Here is a 14,149-nt window from a genome sequence, read left to right as displayed (position 1 = left end):
TTCTAAGCACATTCTACTTCTTTTCACCTCTACAGTGCACAAATATTTTCTTAACTCTGATTTTTGTATCTAACATCAACAATGTCCTCTCATCCCTCACTTGCAAAAGATTTCTCCATCTACCTTGTCTATTTCTTTGTTTTGTAGATTGTGACGTACCACAAGACTATGGGTTGGTAAAAAGAAAACTTTTCTGGGGGGAGCCCCGTCGGCTCCCCGGAGCTTTACCGGCTGATATGCTAATGTCAGACTTTGGCATCAGTCATGTGTATGGAGTTCTAGGGCCTACCGGGGACCACGAGCCAGAACCTGGCCCCCTCAGAGAGGCAAGGGGAGCAATGGCCTATAGAAACCCCCGTGTGGTTGGAAGCATTCTATGTCTGCCATCGACCGGGTCAAGCATCCAGAAAGGTAAGCATTCCAAAACAAACCCCTATTCTGGTGAAAATTGCTACCTAAGCCGAACTAGTGAATAGAACTCTTCAACAGAAAACACGGAAACTAGTATGACGTCATACGTCACCGCGCCGCTGTCTGCGCAGCTCCCCCCTCCCCGGGAGGGGGAAGGGGGAGCCCCAGACCTCCCACGCCGGCTATCCACCCATCAGTTCTTCGGCTGATGCTATAGGCAATGGTTATGTGCTCCGGCTCCAGTGGTTGTTTCAGCACTGTACCTAGAGTGTGGTGTCTGTTTTCTAGGTGGTGCGTGAGCCGGGTGTGATTCTTCAGTACTCGGGCTGCATGCGCCTAGGGTTCCCTTCCCTAGGTGCCCTGTAAGTACTGCCCTTGGGGCTTGGGGCCACCTTCCACAAGTTCCTTGGGTCCTGCCCCTGCTTGGCCGTTTACCGCTTGGTTTTCGGCCGCTCTTTGTGTGCTCGGGTGTTCTGTCTCCCTTGTTCGCCTTAGAGTAAGGGGCAGTGTTTGCACTGGTGGGGCGCGGGGTACTGTGCAGCTTGTCTTTACCAATCATAGCGGCCGGCTCTGTTCCGCTTGGGTACGCTGTCCTCTTGCGGGGTTTTCTTTTTCTTTTGTTTATATACCTGGTGGGGGGGTCTGCCTTCGTTCTTGCCCCTTGTGTCCCTTGTGTTCTGAGTATTTCTGGTGGTACCCCCTGCTAGGTCCCCGTGAGTGTACACGTCCCGGGGGTTCAGCTCTTAGAAAGTTGTTTGGTAGCTTGGGTGCCGGTTAGCAGTACCCTGCCTGGGATTACCTGAGCGCGAGTCCTCTTAAAGTAAACGCTCGGGACCCTGGGAAACCCCTGGGGGCGCGCGGGTCCGATGGATGTGACCCCAGAGCCCCCCCCTCGCTTCCAGCGAGTTTGAGGGTTGCTCTCACCTTTTGTCTCTGGGTGACTCTCTGTTTTGCCTCCGTCTGCTGCCTGTGGGGTCGGTGACACCTTCGACCCGGTGTCCTGCGAGTTTGGTTGCTCGTTGTGGCTCGGTTACCCAGTTGTGCTAACAAAGCGGGTGCGGGCAGCAGGGGCGTTGCACTTGAGCCTTGGTGGTGGCAACGTTCTCGTGGTTTCCTCCCCGGGAGCCCCGGGGCTGCCCCGTTGTATTTCGTTTTTCCCCTGGTTCACCCTTCCTGCCTGCATCCGGTTCCTTACCGTCTGTAGGTTCAGGGCGGGGTGTTTGGTGGTGTTGAGACTCGGGCAGTCTCGGGGAATTCCCCTTCCGGGGTAGTGACGGGGGCATTTGGGCCTGTTCCTCCAGCCGTGTTGTATGAGTCTGCCAGTGGGCTCCCTTCCTTAGTGTTTTCACGGCTGCCCCGGTTTTCTGGTACGGCCGGGGCTTTGGGGGAACGGCTCGGCCCCGGGGCCTGTCGTGTAGGTTCCCGGGGCTGGGGAGGGGCTGACTTGGGGGGCCTTGGCCCCGTTAGACCCCGTGGGGGGTTTTATCCCCCTCTAGGCGGGGCTTGTGGTTACGCGGTGTGGGGTTTTTCCTCCCCACTCGCCGTACGTGCTGTTGGACGTCGGCCCCTCCCCGGGCTCGGTTCCTTGGCCTTTGAGTCGGTTGGTTCCGTCCTGTGGGTGGATGTTTCCTCCCCCGCTTTTTGGGACGGTGTTTTTGTCATGTTTCCCCGTTCGATGGGGTTCTGCGTGACTTTTGATCTCGGGTGCGCCTGCGCCTTCGTGTGCCTTCGGGACTAGTGTTGGCTTCTGTGTTCTCGAGGGTACGGGAAGGTTTTTCGCTACTTCCCGCATTATTGGAACGTCTGTCGGCTCCTAGTACTTGTCGCCCTGTTGGGCTACTTGTCGCCCTGTTGGGCTACTTGTCGCCCTGTTGGGCTACTTGTCGCCCTGTTGGGCTACTTGTCGCCCTGTTGGGCTACTTGTCGCCCTGTTGGGCTACTTGTCGCCCGGTTGGGCTACTTGTCGCCCGGTTGGGCTACTTGTCGGCCGTTTGGGCTACTTGTCGCCCGTTTGGGCTACTTGTCGCCCGTTTGGGTTCCCTTTTTTTGGGCTCTTTGCTTCTTTGGCCGGTTTTCTTGTTCCTGCTTCCTCTTTTGGCTCTTTTTCTCGTGCAATAGTCCTGGCTGGCGCCTTCCCGCAGGGAGGGTGTGCGGTTCGGCCAGCGTGTTATGCGCATGCGCCGTGGAGTTTGTTTTGGTCTGGGCGATGGTTCAGTGCTGGGGTTTTGCGCCCTTTTTTGCTACAGTGCTTCGCCTCTCGTTCTTCTCCCTGGCTGCGGTATGTGCCCCTTTGCGCCAGGGGTGTCCTGGTTCCCAGTTGTGGGGAGGACACCGCGGTTTTCTGTGTCATGGGTGTGGACCGCCTCCTTCGCCTCTCCCTGTTCTCCTGCGGGTCCGGCTCTGGCGTCTTCACCTGGCGGTGCTCCCAAGTTCTTCTGGGCACGGTTGAGTCGTGTCAAGTTCGAGCCACCATTCGCCAGGTGAGTTTCTGCGGTCTGGCGTCTTTTGGCCGGGCGCTGGATGCGGCGGTGTTCATATACCTGTCTTTATTTAGGTATAATTTTGTACGACTGAGACCGTTCGCACACCAGTGACTGTCCCTTTATCACCCCTTCCTGTCCCCCTCCTGTGCATGTCCAACCCATGCTACAGTCGTTCAGGGGACCCTCCTTTTTTAATGTTGTGAGGTGTGGGGGTTGTAGGGTTGGTTCTGTACTCACCTGGTGAGGCTCCTGGCTGTGCTTGCAGGATTTGAGCTCTGGCTCTTGGGTCCCGCCTATCTGGTAGAACTTGCGGGATAGTACCAGTGGAGTGCAGTGGTGCTATTGGCACTTTTGGGGAACACTGTATTACCATCAGTGGTCTGTGCTTGTTACACGACCTACTTGCGAGCATAAGCCTTCTTGCTGGTTCGTCCGTGGACTTCCAGGGCGCACTGGCCTGTTTTCGTATGGCAGTTCCGGCCCGTCCTGGTTGTGGGGGTATGTGGGCCGGTGGACTGCTCCTAGCAGCTGCCTGGTGGGCCATCCTCTGGCCGGTCTGGCCTGACCTTGGGCCGGGCTTGAGGTGTAAAAGAGCTCCCAGTACCTCATCCAGCAGGTATCGAGCGGGGTTTCTCCGCCGTCGGTCGCCTGGTGCAGGTTTCTGGGCCTGCAGGGTTTTGTCGTGTCTCCGTTGGCCCTGTCTGGGGTCTGCCTGCTCCGTTCTCTGCCTTTGCAGAGGGGAGTTGCTATTTACATGTTGCATGTTGCAGTGGTGCCTGTTGCTGCTGCTGCTGCACGTGAGCATTGGTACCGTGTTTCACGGTGGCGTGTCCTTGTTCCTGTGTCCGGTTGTGGAGTGGCGCTTTGCTGCCGTTTTGTGCCTGGGGATTGCGTGGGGTTTTTGTCCCTGCCTGATTGTCCACCCCTGGTTGTTCTCCTGTTTTTTTTTTTTTTTTTGTGCTTCTGCTCTTTCTTCCTGCCTCTTCTGCAGCAGGAATGTTCTGCGTGTGTTCTTAGGCGTTGGTCAGCCTGTGTCCTGTGATGTGCTTCTTTGTTTCGGTCTGTTGCAGTTGTTCGGGCCCCTTGGTTCGGGTCCTGTTCTGGCGGCGACCCTTCCGCCTTCTTTGGTTTTCCTAGCTTGCCCTGCCGGTTGTTGTTGTTGTTTTAATTTTTTTGGGGGGGTTCTTGCGATGTCTCGCGTCGGACCCGTCGTTTCTGAACTCCTGGCGGGCTTGCATGCTTCGGAGTTTTTCTGTTCGGCAGACGTTCCATCTCCTTGTGCCGCCTGGGTTTCGGTGGTCGCGCCCGAGATCTTCTCGCGGCTCCGCCTTTTTCCTGGGCTCGGGGGGGCCTTGTCGGGGCTGCTTATGTTCTGCCTCGTGGTCTCGCCTCCGGTTGGTGGTCGGGTGGCTTCGTGGTAGGTGTCCCACCTGCGTGCTTCTTGGCGGCAGTATGGGGTATTTTGGCGGTCCTTCCTTTTCCTGTCCCTTCTTCGGTGGGTCCTTCTTGTTGGCTTGGTTTACTCTCGGCTTGGTTTTCTAGTGGGGGTTGGGGGCCGTCGTCTTGCCACATACTGTCGCCTCTTTTCGTGCGGCGCAGGCGGAGCCGCTTCAGCTTGCTTTCGGTCTTGGTGTTGCTTCTGCACCGTTAGTCAGCTGTCTTGTGCGTCATTTCACCTCCGGCCTGTTCGTGCGCCGCTTGCACCATCCTGGTCTCTGGTCAGCGTGCTCTGTCTTCTCCTCGGTTGGTAGTGCCCCTTCGGTTCCGGTGTGTTTTTTCGTCGGCTCTTTCCTTTGGGCCTTTGCCTCTGGGGGTCGGTTCGCTGTGTTTTCTTGCTCCTTCGGTTTTAGCGTTTTGGTTGTTTGATGGCAGCAGTCTCCATCTTTTCTGGCGCGGGGTGGGGCTGCTGCATTCTGGAGGGGTCCAGGGTTTGTTGGTGCTTTGTTAGTCGGGCCGGGGGTGTGTCGTTTTTGTGTTCAGTGGCGGCCCTCTGCTGTTGTTTGCGTGCCACGGCGTTTGGGTCCGGAGCGCGTTTTGCGTTGGTCCGGTTCTGTTCTTCCCGGTTCGCGGGTGATGGTGTCCCAGGTGGTCAGCCGTGTTCTTGTGGCTAAGCTGCCTGTGTTCTTCCCTTATGCCTGTGGCGTTCGTGGCTTCGCTGCTCTCGCTGCCGTCTGGGCGACGTGGCCTTGCAGTCTTTCGGGCATGGATTTTTGGTGTTCGTGCAGGGGCCTTGCTGCTCGTGGTTCTCGTGTTGTTCCCGGGATTTTCGGGGCTGTGGCGCCTTGGGTTGGCGTTTGCTGCCGGTTGTCTCGCCTCCTTGGGGGGTGCGTGGTGTCCGCCTCCCGGTTTTGTCCCTTTGACCTTCCTCTGTGGGTAGTTAGCTCCGGGGAGCCGACGGGGCTCCCCCCAGAAAACCAGCGTTGAATGTAATGAAACGCCATTTTCTGGGTGAGACCCGGAGGCTCCCCGGCAACCCTCCCTCCCTCCGGTCGGCGTTTTTCGCGTGTTTTGACATCCAGCCTCAGAACTGATGGGTGGATAGCCGGCGTGGGAGGTCTGGGGCTCCCCCTTCCCCCTCCCGGGGAGGGGGGAGCTGCGCAGACAGCGGCGCGGTGACGTATGACGTCATACTAGTTTCCGTGTTTTCTGTTGAAGAGTTCTATTCACTAGTTCGGCTTAGGTAGCAATTTTCACCAGAATAGGGGTTTGTTTTGGAATGCTTACCTTTCTGGATGCTTGACCCGGTCGATGGCAGACATAGAATGCTTCCAACCACACGGGGGTTTCTATAGGCCATTGCTCCCCTTGCCTCTCTGAGGGGGCCAGGTTCTGGCTCGTGGTCCCCGGTAGGCCCTAGAACTCCATACACATGACTGATGCCAAAGTCTGACATTAGCATATCAGCCGGTAAAGCTCCGGGGAGCCTCCGGGTCTCACCCAGAAAATGGCGTTTCATTACATTCAACGCTGGTTTTTTCTTTGGGTTGGTAAGCTTCCATTATCTACCTTAGATTCTCTCACATTAGGACCGAGTTATGTTGCAAACCTCTGTATTTTCTCAGTTTCTCATGCTTCACTTCATGATTCAAGAACTAGTCTGAGACAGGTTATGTATATTTTCTTTAAGGACAGTACTTAAGTTTTTAAAAGCTGCTTGTATGTTTGCCAGTTTTGCATCTGCTGCTGACATTATGCTCTTGAGATGTGCTTCCAGGGTTTATACAGATGTTATGTGTACTCTCAAATCCTCCTCTCTGTGATTCCTGGTAAATCTTTTTCCTTGTTCTTCACGATGAGATAGCTTGGGGAGCCATTGAAGGAAACCCTCCCAGAAAACCTTTCCTCTCTTTTCCCACCCCTCTTCCCTGAATGGCCTCCAACCTCAAACAGGCAGATATTGACATTTATATATACTGTATATTGAAGGGGGTACCTGCCTACACCTGGGTGTCTTACCCCCATATTTTCACCCTTTCCCCCCTCTTCATCCCATCTTCCCCCTCCCACCCTTGTCCCCTGCCCCTTGGTCCCTGTTCCTGCTCTCTCTCCTGCTTTTCATCCTCTTCTCCCCTGCTTCTGCCATCTCCCTCTTCTATCAGAAAATTTGTTAAACACCGAAACAACTGTTTGGTCCCCTTAAAATTTATTATTACCGGTACTTAGCACTGAAAACTCCAAGGAAAACACACCAAGTATTTCACAATGGACTCCATGAAAATCATGTGGGGTATGAATAATTTCTTATTTCTTAGTTTTTAACTTAGGCCATCCCTGATCAGCCTATGTCTGTCCTGTACCCCAGACCATTTTCCCTGCAACGTTGGGTGAGGTTAGCCCCAAGCGTCTGGTCTCCAACATTGGACAGACAGACACATTCATGTTCCCTTATAGATATTGACTAGACGGGTATTTGGTGGTGCTCAGGATAATTTCTCTCTCCACCCCCTCCCATTTCCCCCTCCTCCCTCACCCTCTCCACTTCACCTTACATTCCTCCTTTCCTAACCCTTTCTTCTCCCCTTCTCATTCCTCCTCTCCTAACCCTTTCTTCTCCCCTTCTCATTCCTCCCCCTCTCTCTTCCACTATTTCCACTATATCTCCACTATTCTCCCCCTTCTTCCTCCTCACCCTATCTGCTGACCCTCTCATCTTCTCCCAACCTTCTTCCCTCTCCCCTTTCATCCCCTCTCCAAACATACTCTCCCTCTTCCCCCCTCTTCCAACCCTTCCCTTCACCCAACACTTCCCCTCCCCTTATGGGCTATTCATGCCCATGCCACCTCCTGGTTGGCTTAATCTTCACCAATCAATCAATCCCCCTCTCCCCTCTTCTCCTTCCCCTCCCACTCCTAACTTTCACCCTCCTCCCCATCTGGCCTCCTACCTGACAGACATTTCAATTTAATGCAGAATTCACCATCACTTTGAATTAAAAAATATAGGGACTCTCACAGTCACATTTCACATATTTATATGGGGGCGGGTCACTATATGGCTTTGTCCAATTTAATAGAACTTGGCACCAGCCAACTTATGTCCACCCCATTCCCCAGACAAATTTCCCTGCAAAGTGGAGTGAGGCTAGCCCCAAGTATCTGACCTTCAACGTTCGACAGACAATCTTTTTCCTTGTTCCATTCAGATATAGATAGGAATCGGACATGAATGACATCATTTGAGATTTTAATATATAAACACTGTTTTCAGCGCACTTATTCTGACGATGGTGTAGCTGCTGCAGTAATGAGTGTAGTGAAGGAGAATATATCACTGGTGGGGGAGCAGGCAGCCCTTAACACTGCACAGACCCTTACTGCATCTCTCCAAGAACGTGCTGATGTTGCAGCTGAAGCTCGAGATGCTCTACGAGCCAAGCATGCCAAGATAATGAGCTTCAACAAAGAAGTTGTATGTATTTTTGTGATATGTAAAGTAACAATTATTTATTAAGTTTATACACTAAAGCAATATTCTATTGCTGCAAAATTAATATTAACATCTTTCTCAGGTCTGTGCTTGTAGGGTGTAAATATTCATCATAAATATTGTAAATGTAAGTGTTGTTATTGTTGTAGTACAACTGGGTTTTTATATCACGCACTTGAAACATGGTCCATTGCACATATATTGCTTACCTCTCAATGCCGATGAGGGTGCGAGATCTAGCTCTTAATGTCCTGCCTCCTAGCCCTTCTTCTAATATAGTGGGACCTTGGTTTTCGAATGCCCCTGTTTTCAAGTTTTGTTGGTTCTCGAGCTCAAGTTCTTTGGAAAATTTGACTCGGTACTTGAGGTTTGGCTCGGTGCTCGAGTTTGTTGATACACTTATATACCGACTGAGCACGTGGCGTGCTTTAGTTTACCAGTGATGACCGCGCTGGAATTCTATGTGAAGAATTTCATTGTTTTTGTGCAGTTTTAGTTTCTGAACTTAAAAGTTTTTATTATATATCACGCCATGGGTTCCAAGAAAGTCGGTGGTAAAATTCAACCTAAGAAAATAGTTGTGAGGATGATGATAGAGGAAAAACAAGAGATTTATAGTGAGACAATATGATGTCCTTTAGACAAGTGTTAAAAACGTACGGAAAAACTTGTCTACAAACAGATTCTTAGTTAGACAAGCAAGCAGTGAACCACAACTAGGTCAAAGTGGTATGCCTGCAAAACATGAGAGAGAGAACGAGAACAAATGAACGAATGAGTACCCCAGAAATGTCATCACTGCTGTTATAATGGAAGGGAACTCCCCTTCCAAATACTAACACCTCTCCTCTCTCCTCCTTCCTCACTGCCTCCATATACCAACAAGAGTTCTCAATAAAGGTAAGATATACTTGTACATACTGTACAAATATATCTTACCTTTATTTGCCTTTCCATTGGAGACTGTGTCATGGAGAGGGGGGGGGGGCAACCTGCTGCTTGGGTAACAGCTTTGCCGTATCAATCTACCCTGACTTTGCGCCCTGGAGAGGCCACTCCAGACCGACAACCAGAGCACAGCCCCATCATCTCCTGAGACTGATGGGATGCCTACTACTACTGTAGTACAAAATATTAGTAGTAGTACGTGTCTGTATAAAATGTATTTTTAAGTTAATATTTTTGGGGGTGTGGAATGGATTAATTCAATTTACATTATTTCTTATGGAAAAATTTGTTTCGGTTTTCGAACGGATTCAATTCGAAAATGGAGGTACTGTACCACTGTAGTTGTTGGTAATTGAAGAAAGATGTATTCAAAATCATTATTAGCATTAGCAGCTGCAAGTTGAGTCATCAGCTATCTCTCACTCATCACTTACCAAATTTATCTATTATTTTATCTTTATTGAACTTGGTAGGGATTTTGTTCCTATGTGCCAGTGTGTGACCCACCTGATCCCTTGTTAGGGTACTGAATTGTCTGCTTTGATCATTCCTTTCTTCCATCTTATCCCAGATCGTTATCCTTGTCCCTTCCAAGTGCTCTATAGTCATAATGGCTTAGTGCTTTCTCCTGATAATTACCTTGGATCAATTTCTGTTCCCTCCAGTTTTATTTCACATCTTCCTAGGTATTGCCTGTCTGTTCCTCTATCATTTTACGGGACAACTTTGGGAATTATAAGTTATTAATATCTAGTTATTCACATGAAGTAAAATTAATAAGTAACAATAATAATGTACTTTTTTTTTGCTTATTTACATGTATTCAGTGTTTTGCTATTAGCAAAAGTAAATTAAGAGATTAAAATAAAAAGCATTTGAGAAGTAACAAGTTTAGAAATTTTGTTGATTTCCAAATTAATTTGCATTAATTCATATTCTCCTTAGAAGTTTTCATTGGCTTTTCTGCCATAGTACATGAGTGTTGTAAGAGTACTTACAGAATTGTTTAAGTAGGATTACAATATTTGCACTAAACGTTGTAACTTAACATTTTTTAATTTGTCTTTAAAAGATATGCAAATATACAAGGACTTTTATTTTGTGCTTATCTTTTACATATTACACATTCAGTACCAATGTTTGTGAATTTCAGCAAGATGAAATGGAGAGCATTCAGTGTCTTGCTGCAAACATACATGTTGGTTGGCAGAACATCAAGGATCGTGTGGTACAGCTTAAATCTTCCATTAGCGAGGCATTATCTTCCACAGTATACCCATCACCTGTTTCACCACACTCGCTGGCCAATGAATGTGAAGTATTTACATCAGTGCCACTGGCCTACCTTCTCACAACTAATGTTGAGTAAGTTGAAATTCTGTTTATTTCCTTGAATTTCTTAATAAACGTATAAATATATAGATAACGTATTGTAAGTAATCATCAAAAGAAGTTACCAAGACTGGGGAACTATCGAGCACCATATGTACAGCAAAAAGCACAACACTAGCGTTGTCAAAGGTATAAGATTCATCAAGAACTCTAACAATGGGCAAGTGACTCAAATAGACAGTGAAAAAAGAAAGAATTATGATTATCAAGAAAATTGGGACATTCTACAAGTAGGTGCATGTCTGTAAGTGGGACAATACAGTCTGAACAATAAGATGCAAGACTTTGTTCTATTAAGTGCCAATGAATTAAGCATGTTTGGTCAATTCATTGTCATGCCCAAGCTGTTTCTCGCCTTTTGTGGTGGTAGGAAGGCCATGAGGATATGCCAAATTTAATAGGGCACAGTTTATCCATTATATCTGACATTGGCATCTTTCTTGCCAATGATTATGGATTACATTATGAATAGGTAGAAATCCAAGTATGGAATCCTTTCTTGGGAGATACAGTAAGACCAGCATGAATAGTCTCCTTAGCAGCAGCGTCTGCAAGTTTGAGCCAACATCAATTTGCCCGGGTATCCAGCAAAATTTGACTTAAATTCTCCAAAGATGAGAGTCAGTATTAGATTTTGAGCACCATGAGGGCATTGTGAGAGTAAACCACAAGAACAAATGAATGTTGGCACATAAACAGCAGGCGGCATAGAGCATACAAAATTGCATAAAGTTCTGCAGGAAAATGATAGTCTCTGGAGGAAGAGACTATCAGGAAAGCAGCTTAGTAGCCAACAATGAGTCAAGTCTGCCACCATCTGTGAACAGAGCAGTAGAGTATAAATGGCAGGAAAATTGTTGAGGAAAAAATTTATTCATAACAGTAGGTGGGGGTTATAAGCTATAGGGGGTTAGTTCAGGATAATAGAAGGAAAGTCAGATAATGAGATGATGGAACTCATAACTCTGAAATGCATAGAAACAATGAAACACTTCATATATCTAATGAGCGAAGTGGATGAAAATGGCGCTGTAAGAAAGAAAAGGAAAAAACATAAGACATGGAAAATGTATTGGGGCATGGGTACAGAGGCAAATAGGGACTGAAGAGGGCCAGGAATGAGTCTACTGGAATCAGAATGGCAGCAGAGTAGCAGTTAAAAACAGCATTGCGATATAAACAGAGCGCCAACCTAAGCTGTTGCATTACCATATACAGAGGAACGCTTCAGTACAAAACCATGTGATCAGACTGCAGGGATGACGAGGAATACTCCTGGAGGGTAACAAGAAAATGTGAATAACTCTACAAAAGCTTCCAGGTGGTCTACAAACCAAGATTTGTGACCAAGAAGAGGTGACATCAGACAGAATTTGTTACTATAGATGAGATAATAAGCCACATGGAGGCATTGTTTGCACCAAAATAAGTAGGGCTAGACCAGATATTATCATGGTTACTGATGCAAGCTGCTGGGATCTTGTTACCCATTAATTATAGTGTTAGACATTACACTAGAGATGGGAGAGCTACTGGAAATCTGGAGAAAGACAAGTGTAATTCCAGTAGTCAAGAAAAGAGGACAGACATGAAGCGTTAATGAGGAGAGTAAGATCTGAAGAACTGTAGGGTGCTGCAAGAAAACCTCTACAAGCTTCAAGAGTGTGTAGATAAATGGATGCTGGCAGAAAGAAATTAATTTGGGATTTGACTGCAGAGCCACATCCAACAATCATCAGAGACCGGGCCGTTGGGAGGTTGATTCTTGGATCCATTGCTAGGTAACTGTGAAGTAGAGGTTGATTTATTTTCTAAAGGTTTCACGGTATATAAAATGCTAAAAATTTTGTTGTTTTTATTCCAATTGAAAAAGTATGATAATATATAATAATGACATAATCTGTCTGCAGACAGTAATCAGGTAAATTATCAGCAATATTTTACTTTATCAATAAAGTAAAATACTTTACTGTTACATTGACAGATCTGAGTTGAAGCAGAAAGACAAAATGTCTACCACTGCACTTACATGGTATGACCAGGATACTGCTGAGGCTGGTTGGGCAGCTGTGTCTCAGCTGTGCAGTGGAATGCACTGTTGGGATGGTGTGTACAACACTGTCTTGGAGCGATTAAATATGATGACAAGCTTGCACAACCAGTTGGAGTACCTTGGAACAGTTAAGGAAGAAATGCACTCTTCACAAAAGAAAACACAGATTCTCTCTATTCAGGAAATGAAAGGTGAGTCATAAAAGTTAATAAATGATAAATAAACCTAAGCCTCAATTTAAAATAATAAGTAAATGTAATCAATAGGATATATTTGTCAACATTTATCATGTGAATAATTGTTGGTCAAAACAACGAGTTCTTTAAATTAGTCTTTGGTCTCACACGAGTTTTGAGTTATCTCGGTTACTCTAAAGCAAAAGCTTACTGATTCTTGGTTATGATCTAGCAATCAGGGCAGGTTGACATTCTATACTGGCGCCAGGTGGCCGCTATCCAGTGGACACCATTGGTTGAAAGCGACAACAGTTCAACCAACAGTGCCCACTGGAGAGAGATGGATTCATTGGAGAATACTCAATTCTGCCCAGAATGCAACCAGAAAGTGCATTTATATGAAGCTCGGCTTTTTCAGGTGTTACTTGGCATCACAAACCCCCCCCCCCCCCCCACAGACAGTACTTGTGGTACTGTCTGTGGTAATAATATATTTTAGTGGCCCTCTGTTAGGCCCCCCCCCCCCCTTGTAAGTACTTTTCCTCAGAACTGAATTGACTTTTAAATTGCAATGTTTCAGAGTTGATTAGGAAAGTTGAACAACATGACAAAAGTCTGCATGAAGAAGTAAATCTCCTGACAGAAACTTTTCAGCAGAAGCTTTCAGAAGGATCAAAATTACTCGCCACAATCACTAAGCTGTTCAATGATTGGTATGTTTTAAGTGACTTTACTTACCTATTGTATTATTCAGGTATCCAAAGCTTTCTATTGAACTTGCTAACCTAGTAGATAATGTGTAATATCCCATTACTCATTAGGATGGCATGTATGGTTTCTCCACGTGTAAAACCCTTGGTGCATTATTAAATAGTACTTTTTTCAAATTATATCGATCTCACTCTATTTTTTACCTTAATCAAGCTTACCTTTATTTTTTATTTTTTTATGTATCGGGTACACATTTTACGTCTTTCGTTTCCAGATAGACATTGTTTTGCTTCCTTACTATAGGAAGCTCACACCAAGCCATATCCTATAGGCTATTTCTGGAAGATTTTATAGTAAGAATGTGTGTGTAGATTACTACTTTAATTAAAAGGAATTTGCATTTTCCTCCCTGTGTGTGTCATATCAGTTATTTTAATTATGATTTAATTTTTGTGTGTACTTCTTACAGTATTGGAAAAGTTTAATTTTGAAAACACCAGGATAAAACATTTGTTTCTCTAAACTTGGCCACCTCCTCAGTTGCTCCTGAGCTGTCAGCTAGTATCCACCTTAAACTCTAGGTACCCTTTTTGACCCTGGCAAGTTGCTACATATTTTACCTAGACTGGATTTACAAGAGGAACCAGAGGAGAATAAAGTGGGTCTTTACTCTAACAGACTATATGGGGTAGTTACTTAATTGTTTTAAAGATGAAGTTATGTTGTTTTAGGTGTCATATCCCTCTTCCTTTCCATGTGTTCTCATTATTTAGTGCAGCGCTGAGTGTCAAACCACCAGTTAGTGTTTTGCCAAGTTTCTGGCTAAAGGCTAAACATTATTATTTAGAACTTATTCCTTAAACCATTTTTATTTAGTAACTACTGTACAGTGTTCAAACCGTCATAAAAACAACCATCCTTCCCCCTTTTCAAATATTGCAATTATGCTTAAATATAGAGCAAGTAAAATTACAGTAATTTTCACATGGATTTTTTCCTATTCAATTTATGACCAATAATAATTTGTTGGTGCTCTCTTTAGACTGCT

At 46.6% G+C, this 14,149-nt stretch overlaps 1 protein-coding gene across 5 annotated transcripts in view; it reads left to right on the top strand.

Annotated features, from left to right (window-relative positions):
* The window catches only part of LOC123772474 (myosin-11), a 42,037-nt gene that overhangs the window by 25,061 nt on the left and 2,827 nt on the right, over positions 1-14,149 (top strand). For all 5 annotated transcript variants that reach the window (XM_069325974.1, XM_069325971.1, XM_069325973.1 and 2 more), the window contains exons 9-12: positions 7,603-7,803; positions 9,923-10,134; positions 12,146-12,405; positions 12,971-13,103. In XM_069325974.1, coding sequence (XP_069182075.1) covers positions 7,603-7,803; positions 9,923-10,134; positions 12,146-12,405; positions 12,971-13,103 — 806 coding nt within the window. The remainder of the gene's footprint in view (positions 1-7,602; positions 7,804-9,922; positions 10,135-12,145; positions 12,406-12,970; positions 13,104-14,149) is intronic.

Source organism: Procambarus clarkii, chromosome 17 (genome assembly GCF_040958095.1).
Source record: "Procambarus clarkii isolate CNS0578487 chromosome 17, FALCON_Pclarkii_2.0, whole genome shotgun sequence".
Taxonomy (NCBI): Eukaryota; Metazoa; Arthropoda; class Malacostraca; order Decapoda; family Cambaridae; genus Procambarus; species Procambarus clarkii.
Note: the sequence above shows the minus strand (reverse complement) of the source record. Positions and strands in the feature narration are given on the sequence as shown.